Source organism: Sparus aurata, chromosome 9 (genome assembly GCF_900880675.1).
Source record: "Sparus aurata chromosome 9, fSpaAur1.1, whole genome shotgun sequence".
NCBI classification, from domain to species: Eukaryota; Metazoa; Chordata; class Actinopteri; order Spariformes; family Sparidae; genus Sparus; species Sparus aurata.
The window spans coordinates 27,252,489-27,275,572 of NC_044195.1; the positions used below are offsets into that span (position 1 = coordinate 27,252,489).

The 23,084-nt window shown below is 39.6% G+C and overlaps 1 protein-coding gene across 8 annotated transcripts in view; it reads left to right on the forward strand.

Annotated features, from left to right (window-relative positions):
- The window catches only part of pard3bb (par-3 family cell polarity regulator beta b), a 216,853-nt gene that overhangs the window by 57,374 nt on the left and 136,395 nt on the right, over positions 1-23,084 (forward strand). For all 8 annotated transcript variants that reach the window (XM_030428573.1, XM_030428574.1, XM_030428572.1 and 5 more), the window contains 7 exons: positions 544-614; positions 7,592-7,675; positions 9,050-9,175; positions 13,744-14,002; positions 15,577-15,685; positions 16,967-17,106; positions 17,286-17,414. In XM_030428573.1, the coding sequence (XP_030284433.1) occupies positions 544-614; positions 7,592-7,675; positions 9,050-9,175; positions 13,744-14,002; positions 15,577-15,685; positions 16,967-17,106; positions 17,286-17,414 (918 nt within the window). The remainder of the gene's footprint in view (positions 1-543; positions 615-7,591; positions 7,676-9,049; positions 9,176-13,743; positions 14,003-15,576; positions 15,686-16,966; positions 17,107-17,285; positions 17,415-23,084) is intronic.

Here is a 23,084-nt window from a genome sequence, read left to right on the forward strand (position 1 = left end):
CATATGTCACTGTATAAAGTAATTATTACAGCTCCCTTGGCTCACATTTACACTCTTCTTTCTCACACCTCTCCCTCTCTTTTTCTCTCAGTTCCCATGCCCATTGACAGTGTTATTTATTACTGCTTGACAACACTGTCTTCTTGCCTCACATATTAATTGCTATTTGTACATCATCCATCCATCAATTTAGCAGCTCCTCCACTTGTCACCTCACTCATCAATTCACTCATTCCCTTGATGTGTTCCCTTGTCTTTTGACATTGATTGCAATGACATACATGTTGAGCTCAGGATTTCAGATTGGGTGTAGTTCTTTGAATCTACCACTAAGACGCTCACTCGCAGCTTTTTGTTTATTTACATTAACAATATACATTTCAATAAGCCTCTCTTTTTTTTTCTTCTGTCCCTCTTTAGAATCTCCACTTTCCGACAGCGCGAAAGTGCTGTTGGAGCTTGTTGTTCTGCTCCTTTTATCGTCTCTCCTCCAAGTGCCACTCACCGACTAACAGGAAGTTGTTCTGTGTGTTTTCTCTGCAGGCAGCCAGTCCCGCTGTGGCGAGGCCAGCAGGGGTAGACCTAACCCAAATCAAACACACCTTCGCTGGCAGGTCAGTGTGTTTGTGTGTTTGTGTGTTTGTGTGTGACTGTGACTCTTCCACTGCAGGCCATCTTATGTATTTTATATAATTGTGCATGCACGTGTTTGTCTTAGTTCATGTTTATTGATGTTTTTGTGTCCTACTTTCCCTTCATTAAAAGTCGGAAACTAATTCAGATCAAGGCCCTTACAGATATAGTTAGTTTAAAGTAGCTCCATCATTAGCCCAGTACAAAAGACAGACAGAACGCGGTCAGGGTCACACACACCAGCATATACACACACACACACACACACACACACACACACACACACACACACACACACACACACACACACGTGTCGACCGCCATACACACATGGCCTCAAAAATAAACGGCTTTAAACACGCTTGCATCGTTTCTTCATCTTTTTTTCACGGGCAGACCCAGCTGAACACATAATACACATGCATACGCTAATGAGTGCTGCTTAATTAAGTGTTAGAGCTGCTGCATGCCCGTCTCTCCTTTGCGCCTCTTAAGCATTTGTGTGTATGCTTATTTTTGCACCCCGTGGGGCACGGGGCTCATGCATTGTAACAGAGCAAGGACATACAGATATCATACATGTTACAAACATGCAGAACAATATACTAGGCTCCTCTGATGGTGTGTATGAATAAACAGAGTAGGGCATTACATCTGCTGCTTCTCAATCTATTAACAATCCTATTTTCATGTGAGCATAGTCCTAGTTAAGATTTAGACACCTCCTATAAAATAATTGGATATGACTGTCAACAGGCCGTTTTTAGGTCTATTTATGTCGAGAACCACGTCCTGAACTGCATCCAGTGTGGCCAGTCTAACCTGGTAACATGGATTCCAAAATAAAAAGCGAGAGGTAACGCCACGCAACAGCGCTGCACACTCGTCCAGTTTTTTCAGCCTGTTTCCACTGGATACGTGTCTGCTGCGTTACGGATCCGATCCGGTTTTCTCTGCTGTCCGGCAATCCCCACCGGTTGCGTTGCGCTAAATTCGGCTGGCGTGGCGGAGACAGAACACAGCGGACACGTGTTCTCCTAAATTGGTTGTTAGGGTTGCAGCGGTATACTGGGACACAAAAAGTGACGACTATACTATTTTTTATCTGCCTTATTGAACTCTACCATATTAGTGCTCTAAAAAAAATGATACTAGGATTTTGTGAAATTATAATTGGCATTGGTTTTTGCCCTGCTCATCATGTCCCAGAAAATGCTTTAGATTTAAGATAACTGTGGTTTGACCCCTTGAGTATAATGGCCCAACCACCCTAATTATTCCATCAGTAGCCTTTGTACGATTAAAAACAACTAAATATAATTGAGATTTTCATTTATTTTTGTTCGTTCACTTGATTGTACCTAAATGTCTCTCTCTGACGAAATATTGACAATACAAATGAAGGGAAACCAAGGAGTGAATGAGGGTCAGTTATAAATTTAACAAAGTGGCTTACATCATGTTACATCATTGATCAATGAGCTGCTCTGTCCGACAACACTGACCTCTGTTAATGGATCGTGTATTACTCCTGAAATCAACAGGTCAGTCTGGTTGTGCAATTAACCCGCAGTTAAATCATAAATACTGAAGCAAAAATAATATGTAGTTAACCTGTAAAGAGGACATTTTAGGAGAGAGAGCCATGAGAGAGTTCTTCGCAGAGAATAATGTGTGACCTCCGCCTGAGCTGTTTTAGCCTCTCCCCATGGCAACCAGCTGCAACCACAGAGCACAGACTGAGATTAGATCACACACACACACACACACACACACACACACACACACACACACACACACACACACACACACACGTACACGGATGAACTCATGTACACTCAAGTTCATTGTGCACTTCATACAGGTGCTCTTCATGCAAGGTCTGAGCGATAATTGCCATTTTGTTGTCTTTATAATGAGTTCTCTCTGATCAAATTATGACATGGAGTCTTGAGAAAGACATTCTGATAAAAATAAGTAAATGTGAAAGAAGACAGTGAATCAAACAACAATGTTTGATTATTTTTAGTTGAGAGGTAGAGTTAAATTCATTGCAGTGAATATGTTTTGCACACATGCACGCGCATTCACGCACACACGAACCATCTCAGCTGTGAGTAATGTAAAAGTGATGTAATGGTTTTTGTGGTCGCCGGGGAAACGATCCTTGAAATTGCAAAAAATTCCAAAATGAGCAGAGAAACGCAGCCATAAATATTGGAACAGTAAAGCAAACGTTAAATGAATGTGTGTGTGTGTGTGTGTGTTGCTGTGTATGTTTCGATGCAAGTCGTGGCTCTCTTTGTGTGTGTCTTTTTGAACCTTTGATTGTGAAGCTATACCTATAAATAAAGTAATGGCTCGTCATAATTTTAACCACACAGCACGGTCACTGGGAACTCATTACCTTTGAATCAAAATGTGCTTTTTACACAGGCGAACAGATTTACTGTAAATTGGTTTATTGAAATAACTTGGCAGGCCTATTATATTTCTCTGTGAAATAAGGCACTGTGTTGGAGGTGTTTTAGAAGCTACTGTTAGGGGTGAAAAGGTAAATAGGTTCCACAGGATGCACAGGACGAACTGGAAGGGAAATGGGTTTTCCAATGTTAACAGAGTCTATTCGTATGTTTTTATGGGACCTAACACTTCTATTCATCAACAGCGAGGATCCCTGTTGTGCTCGTTTTGAGATACTCCAGTCTGGATCCATTCATCTCTCCCTTTCCTCCTATTTCTTTTGTTTTCTCCCCCTTTAGTTTCTGCCTTTGTTCCTCTTGATCTCTCTGTTTCTACTTCTCCAACCTCAAGAAGTGTCTTTATTCATATTTACAGTCGTATTAACATAATGCAGCACTTGCACAATTTCTAATAGTAACCAAGATACTCTTTAATAAAGAGCTGAAATGTAGAGTTAAATAAATTATCTAACTCTATATTTCAGCTTTTTACATATAAGATACTGATGCTGTCTACATATGTAGAAATGAATAAGATGATGTAATGATTTATAAAATCAATCAATCATTTATTAAAACAACGCTGTAGTTAAAGAACAACAAAGGAATGACAGACCTATGCATTTTAACAAAGGAATATTGGAAGATAAAATAAATGTAACCTATTTAAATGTTATTCCCCTAATTCCTTGTGCAATCATGTAAGCAAACTAACCTAACCAAACGCTGAAACAGCGACACTCATCAGCTAACTACCTATTATTGACTGACATTGGCCAGTTAGCTGTATTATTGTCCTAAGTGCATCTGGTGAGCCACCATGGATTGTTTTGTAACTTATCGAGCAAGAGACTCCGACAAACTGTCCATCTCAGAAGAAATTGGAGAAATTGCTAAGAGGCTAACGTGCCAAACATTAGCCGTGCTACACCAGCTGTCGACTTTTTTTATATTTGACACTATAAGCCGCCTTACTAATTTTTTTAGGCCCAGTTTAACATAATTGTATTCAGTGTATGTAGTAGGGGTTCCCTGCTGCGTCTCTTCATCAGCTAAGGGGTCCTTGGTCTACAAACATTGAAGACTCCTGATTAAGCGTGTTGTACTTTCATATGTAAATGTGTATACACGTGTATTTACATACATTAACCTTTAGCAGTATTACACATTTTTTGCTGGTTTGGATACACTTTACTTCCAACATCTGTCAACATCTTTGAATGAGAAAAAATGAGACAGAAAGCGAGGTGATAACTAAGAAGAGGGTGAAATGTAGGGAGAGGAAGAGAGTGGTTTGGTAATGCACATCCTCCTTTTTTTTTGTTATTTCTCCTCTGTGTTTCTGTCTTTCATAGTGAGGATCAGTGAAGTGGCAGGTGGATAAAGAGAACACCTGCTCTCTTCATCTCTCTCTGCTTCTCTCTCCCACTCTGTGAGTTTGGCTCTTTTTTTCTGTCTCTTGTTCTCTCATTGCTCTCGCTTTCTCTTTTCTCAAGTCTCACCCATTTTGTCTCTCTCTCACCCCCCCACTTCAGTTTTTAGCAGTGATGCAGCCTGTCAAACATCTCACACAAAAAAAATCAAAAAAGGAAACGCAAATGGATCTCAAGTGCTTGTGTGCTTTCGCTCTGTGTGTGTGTGTGTGTGTGAGAGAGAGTGTGTGTGTGAGTGTGTTTGTGTGTTCTACTGGGAGTGTTAGAGATCAGAGGCACAGCAGCAGGAAGGGATAGAGGGAGGGGTGGATGTTATTTTTCCTCTCATATTAATGCTATTCATTAGCCTTGTCTAATTAATTCAGTGCCTCCTCCTCCCTTCATTTCACTGTCTTCCTTCCAGTGCTCCCTTGCTTCCTACCTTTTTATTCCTTTCTCTTCCTCCCTGATTTAATCTTTCCTTCTTCGGGTTTTCTCTCTTTATTGCTCTCCTTCGGCTATTTCCACTCCGAGAGAAGGGACGTGAAAAAGCGGCAGATTGAAACGCTCTTCTTGTCGCTCCTTACAGATCTGACGTAATCTTCCCCAAATGAATACATGGCACAAACTATCCATCAGGTTTTCTATTGTTTTTCACCATTTGAGGCTCGACTGGCCTTCCTCACCTCCTGCTTATCTCGATGAACCAACTCCAAAGAAACGGTAACGTTTCCTTGAAATTCCTCATGATACATGAACGGAAACCCCATCGATGTTCCTCTGGCTCTTTGTTGTGCTCAACCATTAGGGCCAAATGCTTTGGTATAAAACCGAAACTAATGAGATTAACCTTATCCGTACTTTGTGTCGACTGCTTCTTGGCAAATTTTGCCATTCTTACACACTAAACTAAGATGCTGAACATGATTAAAAATTAAAATTTCCCACTTTAGCATCAGTGTTAACATTTAGCTCTTAGCAATGCTTTGGGCTGATAGTGTATCTATATAGTCTATAAACTGCACTATGCTAATCTGTCTTAACAGTCAACATACTTAACTATTCATACGAACAGGAAACAAAAATTTAACATTCTCCCGTTTCTCTTTTTCAAGCTTTCAGTAAATGTAATTCTAAGGTAGAGGTTAAGGTTACTTCATTGTGTCCCATGAGAGAAACTTATCTTGGATTAAGGGAACTGTTCATCAGACATCAAACCAGACATTACAGTAAAAAACACATGAGAGCACATGTGCAAAGATGACGCAACTCACTTCAGATGCTTACAAATTAAGAACAATAGGTGGAACCTGCACTTAACTTAGGTCTGAGTTCTGTCTGCTCTCCAGGAGCTGTACATCAACAAATTTAACTGACACAGGGACTGATGAATGTTGATAGCGTGCTCTTTTGAAAGGCATAGAAGTCATTAGTACTCAGAGTTAAACACACTGAAAGGATAACGGAATTGAGGCACAATTTTAGTCTTATGTTTTCACCGAGCTTCATTCTTTTATCCTTCCATCTCTTCTAATAATTCTTTCTCTTCTCTCTCCATTTCAGCTTTCCTACCGTTAATCCTTTCCCCCTGCTTTCCACCGTCCCCCCCATATCCTTCCCCATACTTTTTACACTCTTCCATCTTCCCCCACTTTGTCCTTGCCTCTCTCTCTCTCTCTCTCTCTCCCCCTGTCTTGCAGTCCCTTGTTTCCCACTGTCTGGATTAACTGAAATGTGCTGAGTGACGATGAGGCAGCACCATTTTTTTGTGTATGTGTGAGAGTGTGCTTGTGAGGGAGAGAGAGAGACAGTGACAAAGAGAGATGGAGAACTTGTTTTTGCACTTTGCATCTCTCCCCTGTTGCCACCCACCATCATCAACAACCACCCTCTCTCTGGAGTTTATCAGCATCTGTACCGCTATCAGTTCATGGGGGTTTAGGGATGGATGGTTGGTCCAGAGAGAGAGGAAGACAAAACGAGCAGACAGTGAGAGAGGGAGAGAGCGAGAGGAGGGTAAAATGAAAGAGTACAAAACTAAGTTCAGACAAACTCACTTACAGAACACACTCACACACTCACACACACACACACACACACAGAGCAGGGAGAAGGTCAGGGGAGGATTAATGGCTGTGCTCTGATAGATAAACTAATCAAACAAACAAAGACTTCAACACGCACACACATTAAAAACACAGACAGAATGTAAATCAGACACACACTTTAATAATCCAAACTAGAGTAATTGAGAGACTGAAAGAGAGGAAGAAACCCGTATAGATGAATGGCATAAATACGTTTTGTCACGCATGCACTCACACGGAGCAGTCTGTAGTTTTGTTGACTTTGAATAGAGTGTCGTATTCCTTTCTCTAAGGGTTGCCTTCACAGTCATGGATTAAGTCCTTGACAAAAACATATTTTTAGCACAATGGAAGCATTCCTGAAAAGTGATGTGTCAATCTAGGATGGTGCTTTTCAAACTTTTCCTCAGGAGATGCACACACACTTTCAAGACTGTTTGAATTGGTTTTAAATTTGTCTTTCCTCACTTTGTCTGTGCATCATGTTTTCTGTCTTGTTCATGTGTGTATACGCAAGGTTCGATTGGACGTCTTTACACTCATGTTGTTTGTTTTCCAGTTAATGATAGCTTGTGTAACACTTTTGTCTCTGGCTGGTAAATTGTTCCATCTATGATTCCATATTTTTAAAGTGAAGTGGGTATGTTTATAGTCACTCCTCTTTCTTCTGCTGCCCTTTATTTTAGTTATAAGTATTAGGAATTCATTGGTTAGATTAATGAGTAGTAAGAAGTAACTGGATCTTTACAAATGCTGTTGCTGCATTGTTGTAAGAAAACGGCTGTATAACTTGTTTATAACTGATTATTAATGATTAATAACTTGTTTACAACCCAATTATTAACCTAATTATAAACCATTTATAAATCCTTAATAAGAGCAGTCTCATCATGAAGTGGAACCAATTTGTAGTATCCAGATATAACTTATAATCTTTTTTTTCATCCCTTTGGTTTGTTTCTGTTTTATTTATATGTATGTGTGTGTTTAATTGTAGCCTGACGAGAACAGTGGAGATCGTGGGAGAGGACAGTCCTCTGGGAATCCACGTGGTCCCTTACTGCTCATCACTCAGTGGACGGTGAGTTTTGTGCACACAGACAAACACACACACAGAAATACATGCACCCAAAATACCCATCTGTGTGAGCCAGTGAATGAATGTTAGTAAGTGCATTTACTCAAGCACTGTGCTCACATACACTTTTGAAGTACTTAACATGAGTATTTCCACTTTCTGCTACTTCATAAGTAATTTCTTTTACTAGTAAATTGGATCAAAACATTTGCTGAATGTCAGACCTGATAATAGGCCAGGCAGCTAGTCGGTCAACCCATAGTGTAAATGTATAAACATGTAAATAGGCATTTGAATACATGTATAGTTGACTCTTTCTTGTACTTTTGGTACTTTACAGTACATTCAATATCAGATACTTTTTTTGAGTACTGTCCATATGGCTGACTTCGACTTTTATCAAAGTAATGTTTTAACATGACATCTTTATTTAACTCAGGTTAGACTATAAGATACTTTTGGTACACTTGTATCCGCCCAAATTCTGCCCTTAAACCTCAGAAAGTGTTGACCTTCCTGGAGTAATCCAGATTTGCTCTTGAATTCTGGCCTGGCACGCCTGGCACAAACATTGCAAACACACTCACAAACACACAATGGGAAAAGGATAAAAAAGAATAATTGTACAGCTTTGGGCTTTCTTTGGGTGTGTGACAGTCAGACAGTGGATGGGGATTTCCTAGAGGAAACGCAGGATGAGTTTTTATGGCTGTTCTCACGACTCACCTGACCTTCCCAATCTCCTCCTTGAATTCCTCGTCGTGTTTGTGTCTGTCTTCTCTTTTCCCTCTCTTCCCTTTTTTCCTGCCCTTTCCCGAACACCACCTCCATCTCTTTCCACCATTTACCACCATCCCTTTCACCTCTTAACCTAGTTTCATCCTTTTGCAGCTGACATCTCATCCTCCTCTTTGTTAAGCTGTGTGTTGAGGACAGATGGTATTGACATAGTCTTTTTTGCTTATTCCTACCATCTCACTGTCTTTAAATTTGAAAGCCTTTATATGTGTGTTATCATCACGTTTTTCTACATGTCTGCTCCTCTTTACATCTTCTTTTTGCTTGTCCTTATATGTTATGCTGTCTGTTGCTCCACCTCTCTGTATTGTTATTTACAAGTGCAACCATAGTGCTCCCAGGTTGGCTTTTATCAGGCAAATGTGGGTCATATAAACACTGATGGAAATGCACAATGGGACACAGACTGACAGTAAGGAGGTACAGTATGTCTGACATAGCCGTGTCTAAGTGAAACATATGGATGCTCTCTGTGGGATACACCATCCGGCATGTCAGTCTCTTGGGAAACACACTGAGAGTCACTCAGTGATAGAAACATGTCTTAATCCTTCCTCTCCTTGCTCACTCTCCCGTCAGGGCCCTTGGTCTGTACATTCGAGGAGTGGAGGAGGAGAGTCGCTCCCGAAAGGAGGGCTTGTTCCAAGAGGACGAGTGCATCGTCATGATCAACAACACAGACCTCATGGACAAGACATTTAGCCAGTGAGTGCAACTCTGTTTGTGTGTGTCGGCTTTCACATGTCAGAACATTCCTCTGAGATCAGTTTAATAACTGCAAAAGCATGTCCCATATTAGAGGATATGGCTGTCTCTACGATAAGTAATGTAGCACGTGACAATGTGGTGCTTGTATTGTCATGTTTTGCTTTTCTGATAAAATTAATATATTGCATATACATAGTGCAAAATGGGAGAACCGTGGGTGCAGATAAAACACCTATTCATAAAAAATTGGGATCCTGTGTCAGATGTAAGTGAGAACAGAATACATCATAGTATAAATAACTGTTTGGTGTTAAACCAAAAATGTATAATGGAGTTAGTATAGTACCAGGGTGGAAATAGCAATAAAAGTTATAATTGCAGTAGCAGTATTGCAAAAAAAAAGAAAAGAAAACATTTTTTTGATAAAAAAATGTATTCGTTACATAAAATCGAATGATAAAAGAAGCCTGTTGCAGTCTGAATATGTATATCAGTAGAAGTGTTACATGTCTTAGACCACTTAAAGACAGGTCTTGTCTGTATTTTCTTCCTGTTTCCTCGGTGGATTTGCTTGAGTGTCTTGTTTCTCTTTCCATTGTCAGAGGGCTTATATCACTGTTGCACTGCCATCATAGAGAAGAGCAGAGAAGACACTTGGCAGATGTTTGGAGAGCGTTGCTTCCAAATTCATCTATGTGTGTGTGAGCGTCTCTGCTACAGCTGGCCTTTGAGTTTCTCTGTACAATTTGTTTACTGTATCACCGAAGCAGCAGAAAAGAAGCACATTAAACACGAATATTTGGGGACATAACGCGATTATGGAGCATTAAAATGACAAAAGACACACCTGTAAAAACGATTGCAACAGATTACATGGGCTGATTTGGATGTTGTAATGATTACAGTGACTATACAGTCTGCACAGTGGTCCTTGTCCAGCGTTCAGTGTGGTAATGAGATTATAAGAGAGGTATTTTATGCTTCACTGTAGGTAAATGGATTATCACTGGAGGGGGGCTTGCACCTATTGTTCAAAGACATGTGTATAGTCCTGTGTGCACTCAGTCACACACAACACATGGACACACACACGCACACACACACACACACACACACACACACACACACACACACACACACACACACACACACGCACACACACCCACAAACACACACAGTTTTCAACCCATACACACTGAACTTAAAAAACAAACAGCATATCCATATGCATGTAAACAAACACAGACAAATGTCAATATGAATAAAACAAGATAGACTTTAATCTTGCCTAAAGCCATTTCTTAACATCGACAGGCTTGAGTGTGATCATGCACACACGCACGCACGCACGCACACACACACACACACACACACACACACACACACACACTCTTGCCAGTATTGTTCTGTCATGGCAGGTGTATTGAGATGTGTAGCTTGGTCCAGTGAAATATGTGTAAGTAGGCCACTGAAAGTCCACTGATCCCTGTGAGTGCCTTGCAGAAAATCCCACACACACACGCACACACACACACACACACACACACAAACACTTACACACCTCTATTGTCCCAGCTTGGCAGCTGTATTGAGGTAGCCTGCTTAATTAGAATATCTCTTTTACACAAATGTGCCTGCACACGTTGTCCAATCAGGAACAATAATGATATCATCTGTGCACAATGGTCCCTGTACAGACATCAACACACATGGCTTTCACATCTAGTTTCATTGTCCTGTATTGTGGTCTTAATACAATAGAAATCACCACAAGTGTCATGCAGCAAGGTGTGACACAAGGACTCGCTAAGACTGCCTGGTGTGCTTAACGGTTTGAATATGCAAATCCTGTCTGAGTAGAACGAATGAAGAGCTGGCCGCACACACTCACACTTTGAAACTGTTCTTACTTAGTGCATCATTCACAGAAGTCGGTTATAAATGGGTCACTTAGTACGCTATGATTGCTGACAGGTGTAAGTGGTACAATTATTTTTATTCTTTTTGGCAACAAATGTGTAAGTTTTGTCTGAGAATTCACAATTTGCACAATACATTCACTTAATTTGCTTCCAAGAGTTTCCAAGCTTCTCTTACCTCCACCTCCTAGACGACTTTCAGGTACTTTTACTAGGACAGTAAGCCTCATTCTGAAGTAAGGCTCAGTGCTTAAATATTTAATACACCCACACATTCAATTGATTGTATAAGTACGGTATTCATACTTAAGCACAGTTGCTTTCCTCTTGTGATTAATCAAATGATTGGTTAAAAGGGAAAGTTTCCCCACAATGCCAATTTATCACCAGCATTATGCCTGAAATCCTTTCTCTTATATTTAATACAAAATTAAAGTATTGTTATTACATATCTAATGTATTAAAATGTGTATATGCTTCATACACGACTCTAAACACAGTGTCTAGGTACTGAAACATTATCATCATTGTGCATCTAATAATAATCTAGCCGGGGAAATAATAGGAGCGTAACCCAATAAAATTAAAATAAACTAGATTTTCTCTGTCGGTTATCTGAGGTGAATGATGGTGTGCAACGATCGCCCCTGACACAATGGTCCCTCTAATTTACTTAGCATAATCTGATATGAACTAATTCTCTGCAAAATTGTCTCTTTTGTAGATCATGAGATTATAATGGCCTGCCACACAGGTGTCATGGTTCTGTGTTGCATCTCCTGCTCTTTCCTTCCTTCAGTTTATGCTGGAAAAAGGAACAGCAACAGCAAAACACAAGTAGCTACTGATAAATTGAGAAAAATACACAGACTTATACAGATTTAAGTAAAAATGTACAATATAATGTATCTTAGATTCTAATAAACTGTAGTTAACAAATGACTAATGCATACATCTCTGGCTTTAATGCATGCCAAATAAAGTTATGCATGATTTAGTGTATACAGTACTAAATACTTAGCATTAGTAGTACTCATACTGTGTGTTCTAACAAACCTGTCTATTGGGTTTAATCTCATTTGTTCTGGGCACACTTAGACTTAGCCTTGTTTAAATTTTTTACCCCTAACCCTCATTTCCGAGTGCCCCCTTGCTTCTCAGGACAGAGTTATAGTACAAGGGGTGATGGTTGAAGTCTCTTTCTATAGAAGGGGACAAACTTTTAAGTCCCTCGTGCATCTGCAGTAGACATTGATGGCATTTATGTAAACAGATGCAACTGGACAGATAGAGAAGCATGGCTACTTGCAATTTGTTCAAAACTTGACATTATCAATCAAGAAAAAATGTAAAATTACAATGCTTCATTACCTGGCCACTAGCAAGCTATGTAGGCTAACATTAGCGTCCTGTGCATGTTTCCCACTTGTCTGCACTGATATAAGAGGAGCTGTACCGACTGGAGTAACCTCACAACTGGATTTGTGTTCATTTTCAGGCATAATGTACCATCAGAAGGGGGGGATGCAACACTGAAAAAAACATCAAAATGTCGACTATCTTGAGATAACAATGTAATGTTAGCTAACAAAGTAATTAATTGTCAAGACATCAGCAGTTTAGTAACAAGTTGTATGATACGTGTAATGGTGAGAAGGACCGTAATGCATTGAAACGACCAGAGTTTTCATAAGCCTCCGTTTTAAGTGCCACTAGACATGAATGCGCAAAATAGTTGGTTAGGGCTGAGTGGGAGGTGCAAGGGGTGTATTAGGATTAGAAAGTAGTTATGTGATTCCCCTGAAATGTATCTTACATCACAACGATCATTGCACGCACATTATTTACATCAGACATTAGGAATTGCCTACAGCACTGTCAGTTTCATCGCCTGATTTCACGTTTGCTGCTTGGTCTTCACAGGTACAAAACATTTAAAAGGAAGAGATTACAGAACCCAGAATAAATTGTAACATTAGTTTTGGTACACTGTGAATACAACATTTTATCACAAGATAGGTTAGATGAAGTAGTCTATTGGGTTCAGTTGGGCCTCTGAATTGCCAACATTTTCTAATCATCTAGTTTCATTTTAATGTACATTCAAAAAGGGATTCTTGTATGTTTAATCCTTTTTGTCATTTAAGAGACTATATAATTGGTTGGGTTCCTTAAAAAACAAAGTTTCCAATTAAAACAGTTGTTAGTTACTGCAGGACTCATCAGTTTTGGATTGGCGATCACTTAGAATCAGTTTAGTTAAGATATATGAGCCAAAGATATGCTACGGTGTATTACAGGTTTTTAAATTATTACAACTCATTTATAATAATTAGCAATTGGTTGGGACTCTTTCAATTTGTCATCTGTAATCAGATTTATAATCTCAATGTTATTTTTTCTCCTAATTGAGTTATATGTCCTTTGATAATTACTTTCCTTGTCAGATATTAATAACTGCACACCATTTATAATTGTGATTAATGGAGGGATTATCTTTAATGATAAATGCCGTATGTGGTGCCTAAAATTCCACCAACTTGTTGGAAAAAATAACATTTTCTCTACTCTCTGTTATTTGCACCAATAACTCACCTCTCTGTCTCCCTCTGTCTTTTTTCTTCTTACCTCTCCTCGTCCTCTCAGAGCCCAGGAAGTGTTCCGTCAGGCAATGCGTTCCCCACTTGTCCGTTTGGAAGTGGTTCCCTCCTCCAACAGAGAACGCTACGAAAAGAGTCTGATTGGTCAGTTGTTTGGCAACGTTGCCGGTCCCGACAGCAGCCCCCGAGTCGCCAAATCCAAAGAGCCCCCTCCGCCTGTTAAAGCCAAACCCGTGTTTAAGCCTTCAGAGAATCCAGCCACGCGATTGGCGGAGGATGCTGTCTCTGTGGAAGCTGCTGCTAGCGTAAGTTGCTCTGCTTCAAGTTGAAACATCTTTAGATTGTGAACTTTTTGAGTGTGAAAATCTCACTTAGATTACGTAATCATCCAATTTCGGTTCCTTTATTACATTAATTTGCAACAGCAAGAAAACAGCTTTCTGAACAACTTTCTTGATGACCATATAAACTTTAGTACATCCTTCTTCCAGCCACTCAGAGGTGCTAATTAGCAGAATTTTTTTTTAATAATCAAATGTCATTAATTTAGTTTATGGCAATTAATCTCAGTCTGTACATACTCTACACGTACTCTAAGCATGCTGTGTTAGTATTTTTTTTTTTGCTTTTTTATGCCTCCAGCCCACACTATTTTAAATCTGTCCCTGCTTCTGTCCTAGAACTATCAATTCTTTCTTTTTCAAACACATGTATTGTGTCGTCAACATCACCATGGTGACATGGCTGACATTTGAAAAACAGCTGGCATAGAGACAACAGTTACTTAGCAACAGCTGATTATCGTCTTATTTTATACCCCCCCCAAAAAAAGCAGTTTATCTTTGGCTATGTAATACAGTTTCTTGAGCACCGTTTCATTAACTTTTGGCAAGGCTCTACATTATTTTACCTACATTGTGATACACATTGTCCAGGTTTTTTTTTTTTTTTACAGTAAAGTGTTTATGGATTTATGTGATACTTCCGTTTTGCTTTTGATGAAGTGTGTTTCGATCATTTTCAAACACCCTGAATGTTTCCCACAATAACAAATTAAAAGCTTGTTACGAAAACGTTCTATAAACAAAACTTAATAAGTTGAAGTCATTGACAGTGACTCATAGGTTTTTAAATATCACCTCAGTATAAGATTTTTAAATTATGTTTTAATACAGTGGCTCAACCAGTCGTGATGGGTAATTTCACTTAGAAAGGGTATGTGTTCACATGGCAACATGGCTGCATTCAGTAGGCCCAAATTAAAGGTTATTATAGGTCATTATAGTTGAAATAGACAGCGATTCTTACAACTTCTCCATAGAACCGATGGTCCCTGGACATTGACATGTAGCCAGCAATCAGGCTTCCTGACATTTATATGTGCCTGATAGGTCAGATTCCTTGTTGAACCCGTTTGTACAGTCAATGTCTAAACAGTTGTTTTCACTTTAATTGTGCTTTTTGTGCCTTTCTGTGAAATTTAAGATCAGGCTCACATTCAGTGTCTGGACGATCTGCCCCCCCAGATGGCCCTTTGCGTCACTGTTATGTCTGATAAAGCTCAGGATAGATGGCCATGGCCAGAACAAGCTTCCCCACCATAATTTTTGTTAACAGGATGACAGATAGCAAGTCCCACCTAAATTATTTATGTTTCTTTTCCTGAAAAACATTGACAATGATGACTCAAGTGGTTTTCTGAAAAGTTGAGAGAATTTGAAAGAAGTTGAACGAACTAAAAACGCTTGGAAGAGCTGCACAATAAAGGTGGAGCACCATGAAAAAAGATGTTGGCTGCAGTGCTTTTCTCTAGGCGGTAGCATGCTGCGGCATGAACTCATGATAAGATTTATTTAAATGTTCCTCATTCTCCATCTAGACACCCAAGGGAAGAAGTGAAAGTCCCCTTCTGAAGAAAAGTCCAGGCCTCTCCAGCTTGGTGGCCAATAAGAGAGGAGGACGGAGGCTGAGAATCGATCTAAAGAAAGGTGAGAAAACAACTGGCTAAAGAACAGAGAGACTCATAGAATCAGCCAACTTCTTAGAAAGGTCTCAGATCAGAATTGGTCTGCAAATGTTACCTACTGTACCTTACGGACAAGTGGAAATATTTCAGAATTCATTGTTCATTTTTAACACTTAAACAACATTTTTTTGAATGATGACTATTTTGGAGCCATTTGGATTTCCTATAGGTTGTCCAAAATGCCCTGTCATACTGTTAATACTTAAATAATAAATAATAATAATAATTTCAAATGCTGTGAGTGTAAATTAGATCAGCACTCGTGTTTTTATAGATCAAGTAGGGCTGAGTCACATTTGTTTTTATTTTTTAAAATATATTTTCCAATCTTTGCTCTTTTCATCATTTCATTTCATTTCTTTTTATTAACCCTCTTTGTTTCTTTTCAATTTTCTAAATGTATAATATTGACCCACTTTATTTCTCCTGCTTTTCGCCTAGTATTGTGCTTATTTTTATAAAGCTTCCTTTCTCTGTTCCTTGGCTGCCTCTCCTTCCTCACACCCTTCCTCTCTCCATCTTCCTGATTCCCTCTCTTCAGGGTCTATTAAGTCTTTATTGATCTGTTCATTTCTGCTGATATGAATTCATACTGGACCAAACTGCTGACTTGGCTCTGCTAAAGAGACCAGACTAAATGAAGTCTATAAAACACACAGCTAGCCTCTCTGTCTGTGTGTGGTCCGTTTTTGTTCATGCATGCGTGTTTATGAGCACTTTCACACACGATTGTGTCTGCGCATGTTTTTTCCGCTGATTACTATTTTAATCTTCATCACTTCTCTTTCCAGAACATTCACTCCCTGTTTCCGCTGCGTTACACTCTCTTTTACCTTTACCTCGTCTCTTTCTCATTTTCTTTTCCTCTCCTCTGCCCTACACCTGAACCCATCTCTAAAACCCTCACACCTGCAGCTGCTGTTGCACCAGCTATAGCTAAAAGGTTTAAAGAGACACACACAGAATATCTCCAAAAGGCTTTAAATTATCACACTTGCAGTGTGTTGTCAGGAGCTGAGTCAACAACACTGTGTTGAAGTTCTCAGGAGTGGTTTAAGGTGTGTGTGGGCTGACAGATACGAGATATACTCTCCAAGCCAGTGGAAGACAAATATAGAGGCAGGGAGTAAACAGCTATACAGGATATTTTTATGTTGAGATAGGCCTAGGAGTGTTACTTACACTCCTCACTTCTCTACTCACATTTCTTTGTGTGTTTGTATATTTGTGTATGTGTGTCTAGGTTCAGAAGGTCTTGGTTTTACTGTAGTAACCAGAGATTCTTCAGTCCACGGTCCCGGTCCCATTCTTGTCAAAAATATTCTGCCACGCGGAGCGGCTGTCAAAGATGGACGCCTGCAGTCTGGAGACCGCATACTTGAGGTACAGGCAATTCAGGCATTTAAAAACAGACATCTGTGTCTTGCCTTTTAGTAGAATTCCAAATATGTGAGGCATTGAAATTAAGATTAGAAACAAGGATGATAGGTTAAGTGTAGTGGAGGCAAAGAAAAATGATTTTTATGCTGATAATGGTGGTGTTTGACTTGGTGTGTGTTTAGGTCAACGGTGTGGATATCACGGGTGTGGGCCAAGAAGAGTTGGTGTGTATGCTGCGCAGCACGCGACAGGGAGAGAGTGTGTGTCTCGTGGTTCTACGGCAGGAAGACATGTTCCTGCCTCGAGAGATGGTAAGAACCAATCAAGGTGCATGTTTTTCTCGGCTGTTGTGACATGTTCTTCTGGCTGGGTGGCGTCTCAGTTGCAAGCTTTAAGAATTCTGATTTTTCAAACAAAGCAGTCAGAAAGACAGGCATACACGTGACTACATCGCCAGTTTTCTTTTTCAAATTTCAACTCTAATTGTACAATTTTTGGTCCAATCAACAGGCTTGCCTGGATGATGCACAGCTCAGCAGCCTGTAAGAAGGCTTCTTTTTTTAGACATGAACCACAAATGTTATTAGATGATAAGAAACATGATGTTCACCAATAATGTTCACTCTCTGAACCTACCATGAAATCCTGTAATCATGTAATCATGTGTTGGTAACTCCATTCTGAGTGAAAGCTCTGTACTTAAATTGGTAATATTTTGGGCCAGTCTTTCCCCGCCGCATTGTTTCTGCTGAATTTCAACACTGTTTTGATTAATAAACACTTTTTTATTCATCTTTGCTCATTTTCCATGCTTTCTCTTTCATTCTCTCTGCATGATCAAACACTGTGCCTGCATTCATAGCTTTTCCAACTACAAATGCCAATGATATCTATTTTTCTAAATGTCTTGTCATTTCATGGCAGAGTCTTTACATGTTGCTATTTGCTCTTCAACACAATGACTCATTTTCCTAATTGATATCTTTTCTTCATTTCCATCTGCTTTCACATACGTTTTGTTCTTTAAACAAAGTGGATGCTGTGGAAGGTCAACACTGCTGCAAGATTTAACATGTCGTTATTATGAATTGTGCTATTGTTTAATAATCCTTCCCCATATAAAAAAAACATGCAATATTTACATTAACTACATTATATGATACATCTTTAAATATATCAAAAGAAAGAGGCAATAATATCATAGTCACTATTTCAAAAACAAAAGTTCAGCTGCAGCTAAAGACATGACATGGTCGCCATTTGTCAAAAAACAGAACACACTTTCAACTTTGAAGTTCAGCAGTCAGAAATTAGTGCCGAGGTTAACACAGCTCAAAGGAATGCAGGTACGTCTTAAACTCTCAACACAGTCTAGTGTCTACTTTGCCTCACATGTCCACGCTAGCACAGTCTTACTTTATCATAATATTATAAGACCAGGATCTCCTCTCCACCCATCACTCATGTGCATTTTTCCATCTCTTACTGTATTTGATTCTTTTTATGTTGCCTTTTGTGTCTCTCTTGTCTTTGTGTCTCTTTTCCGCTCTTATCGACTGATGTTTCCTCAACGGCTGCCAGGAAGTTCCCAACACACATGTGCATGCGACCCTGAGCCCCATAGGAAATTCTGTTTCTGCAGACAGGAAAAGGAGCACTGTGCAGGAGTGTGTTAACATTTAGGAACATTTATAAGTATTGTAACTGGTCCACAGTTTCTCCATGTACGCATGTCTGAACTCCATGGCATGTGGATACCTCTGCACTTCACACTGTTACATGTGTTCATTCAATACCTTTCTTTTTCGAGCAGTGCTCCTCACACTTCTCTACAACCATACTGTTACACAGCAACCTGCATCAAAAACTCCCCTGGTAGCCAATTCATCACAATGCTCTATAACTCCCCAGATGGATGGTTGCTAAAAAATGGTGAAAGACTTTTCTAAAAATGTACACAAAGTAGGATACAAGCACAGCAAATTTCAGCTCAAACTTCTTATGACTGACTTATTGATCACAGATAAAACACTTACGAACAATTGCAGAAGGGTGTACATATTAAGGTTATGATATGATATGCATAGAGCCTATATGGCTCATAAGATTGCCCCCTGAACAATTCACAATTAACAAATGTATTTAGTTGTTCAGCTTTTGAGATCAATTCAAACTCACAGCTCTTGAGCCTCATCCACTACAATTCGACCACAAGGGTAATAGACCAAAAATGTCAGTCACCAAGTCACGAAAACTGTTCTCCCTTTGGTCCAGTGTTATTCATAACCACGTTCAGTCAATCGCACTCAGAGAAAAAAAAATGTCTGAGTATTGTCCTCCTGCATAGAAAACTACGCACCAAAATGTCTCCCATAGGAAAAGTTTTGTTCTGTGAATTGTCTCACAGAACAGAGTCTATTTGGAGGGCTGCTTAAACCAAGCAACGATTCAAGGACACTGCTGGTGTTTGCATGTGTTTATGGCTGTGTGCCTGCAATTGTGTGTGTGTGTGTGTGTGTGTGTGTGTGTATGTGTGTGACATTTATTGAATGTTAACTTCCCACTCCTGATATAAACAGTGACACATGCAAATTGACCCGTCCCTTTGTCCTGGTCCGCACTTACAGTTAATGGGGTCTATTCTGGTACAAAATCCATCCGAGTTTCGCAGAAAATCATTCAGTATTTTTTGTGACCAACTATACAACCAACAAGCAAACCAACAAACTAGCAAATAATCAAAGCAACCAACTACAGAGCCAACAAACAAACCAACTAATGAACAAACAACCAAACCATTACACAAACCTCCTTGGTGGAGGTAAAATCAGTTATTTGGTCAAATTTTGTTGACTTTGACAAAATACATTTCAGGTATATTGAGTAATTAGAGAGAAGAAAGTACTGCAACCACATGCCATGAACCACGGTGCCAATGCAAAGACGCTTACTGGCGTTTCGTAAGGACACCATGAAGTCTAGCTTAAGCCATCAGCTTAATTTCTTTGCTGGAATATTCATAAATGTTTGTTTTTTTAATTAATGTATTGTCTGTAATTGTGAACTTTAGTTTATTGTCCCTGGTGTAGACATCCAGAGTTCAGAGGCAGTGTGTCAGAAATGTATTTTTGGGCTTTATATACTGCATTGTTAACAGCTGATGCCACAGGTAAGAAGGTGGTTGGGATGTCTCATTTCACTCTTTAATTGTGAGAATTGGTATTTCTGCTGCTGTGGCTGAATTTGAATGAATATAGATGCAAATTATATCGTGGGCAAAATGGAAGAGATGCAATTGAATGATGTAGAATGATGTATTGGTCTAATGGCAGACTGATTAGGCTCCGGGCCCATCACCCTGAAATTAAGAATGAGCATGAAGAATGGATGGTTTGACTCTTCATTGGAGTTAGGCGTAAAAACTGATAAATGACATGGGTAAGCTGCAGTTTCTCACAGGCACGCTGAGCTCAGTTTAAATACATCATTCTAGGTAGATGATGAGTGTGTGTGCGTGTATGTGTGTGTTTATGGATGGATGATGATGATAATTAAGACTGGGCGATATGTAGGCTGGCAAACAGGAAATTGAACAAGGAGTCCACTCTGACTTTGATGGTTTTTTGATAAAAGAAACAACAAAACATTGAATATTAGACAAACCTATTTACACCACTGCTTTAATTCACTTGTGGTTGTAAAGGATGTCTTGAATGAATTTGATGTTTGGGAGAAGTTGGGGTTGTCGCAATTTTTCTTTTTTGTGCAGTATTTCAACCAACAGACTTTTCTCTACCCTAGCGTCTCTCCTTTGCCCTCACTCTCTCTTCCTGACTGACAGTGCACCCTGACAGAACTCACTTCTATCTAATAACAGCTGAGGGTGTTTGTTCAGCAGTCATTCAACAGTGTTCAGAAACAAATGCAATTGGAGTGTTACACAGGGTAGCTCTGAACACACGCAACAGAAATTTTCAAATGTGTTGGAATGTGGTTACAATTACTGTGTGTGTGTGTGTGTGTATTACCACCTCAAGTTGATCTCAGGGAGAGGGGAGAAACATAATAATCAGTTTTTCAATCTTCGATTGCCAGACATGGAAGCTTAAATTTAGTGTCAGGGGAAATCCCTAACCCAAGTAAGAAACAAACCAGCCCTGAATAGAAATAAAATCCTAATGCTAAACTCTAACTCCCATTGAAGAAACTAAATTAAATTACAAAGAAGGAAATTAAACAAAAATTGCAGTTTCCTTTGGGCCTCCTTGGCAAGAAGTAAAAAGGTTATTTAGACTGGTATTATTAACTTAAAATAATTGTTGTAATCAATTGATTATTCTTGCAGCAAAATCCCTACCACTCTGGCCTTACCCTGACAACTGCATACAAAAGAGCTACAGACTAAGACCTGACAACATACACAATACATTAATACAGCAGCATAACTGACCAAGATGCCCAGAGGTGCAGCTCCTCAGCCTTTTTTCGCCCCCTCACTGGCCCTTATTTGTTAGTTTCCCACTCATCCAGTGATAATTTCTCTGGAACACTGTGAGAAAGTCTTCAAATTTGGCTCAAACATCCACTCTGACTCAAGGATGAACTGGAACTGATTAGGTTTTGTTGGTCATATGTCAAAGGTCAAAGCAACTGTGACCTCGCAAAACAAATGCGCTAACAGGACAGAATGATAAAGTTGTTTGATTTGATATCCAAAAGGTCACCTCGACACTGTGACATCATGATGTTCTGCAGACTGCGGGATCACCAGCTGTTTTAGTCATGAGTATTTGCTCCTTGGTTAGCTTTCTTCAACTCTCGCTCTAAACACTTTTCTGGGAATGATAGGAATGATAGGAAAATGATATAGGAAGCTTAAGATTACAACCGAACATGGGGAAAGGTGAGGATTAAAGTCAGTTTTTGGTTCCTACTTTTTTTGGTTAATAGTGTAAATAAAGAGTATTCAGATTGAACAATGAACTTCACACCATGTTTGTATTTTCACACCTCAAAATCAAGCATAAGCCTGGTAGTATTATCACACCTCACCAACCAGCATGGCTTCCAATCGCTGCAGTGTCTGTTTCACATAAACAGCATTCGCACAAACCTAAACAAAGCTGTGCCAATTTTGCTGTAGATCTGTTGTTTCTGCAGAAAGAAAGGTCTTTCTGAGTAACACCCCTGTATTCTAGAACTCCCAATATTTGTTAAACACTGAAATGTGTTTCTTAAGTAACACGGAACAAAGCTGTACGGCCACCGAGAGCTGAAAAACTAGTTGTTATTTTGAAGTCTTTCTGTAGGTATTGTCAGGATGTAGATGGGAACGGCTGTGAGGGTTAATGTCGTTAAATATGCACATTTCCGAAACATTTTACACCGTGTTCCCGACAGACTTTTGACTGTCAGATGGTTACAGTTTCAGAGTTGTGTTTTTTTTTTCCCTTCTTTCTCATGTGCACTTGTTTGTGTTAACGGAGAGGAAACAGAAGAAGGATGATGATGAAATGATGGAAGGATCTTGTCTATCTTCTCCACCCCCTCTTCCGTTGTCTCATTTTAGCCCACCATCTGGTGCTGTCTGCTAATGTCTGTGCTCGCTGTAGAACAAAGACATTACACCACCTCTATACACACACACACACACACACACACACACACACACACACACACACACACTTACTCAAAGTCACTTTTTCTGTGACATACAAACATACTCGTACAAATCCCACAACATAACAAGTATACATCCACCTGCTGTGTTGGCTCTGTGTAAAGGCATTTTGGTGAACACATACACACACAATCACTCACACATGCAACATAAAAAGACAGTTTTCAGTCCTTTTCTTCACACACGAACAAGCATACGCCTGCTGAGTTGGCCGGTGCCTTGAAACTAATGTTTGAAACAAAGATGCTCTTTTCTGCTTCCAGACATTTCACACCTCCCCTTCTCCCTCTCCCTCCCATTT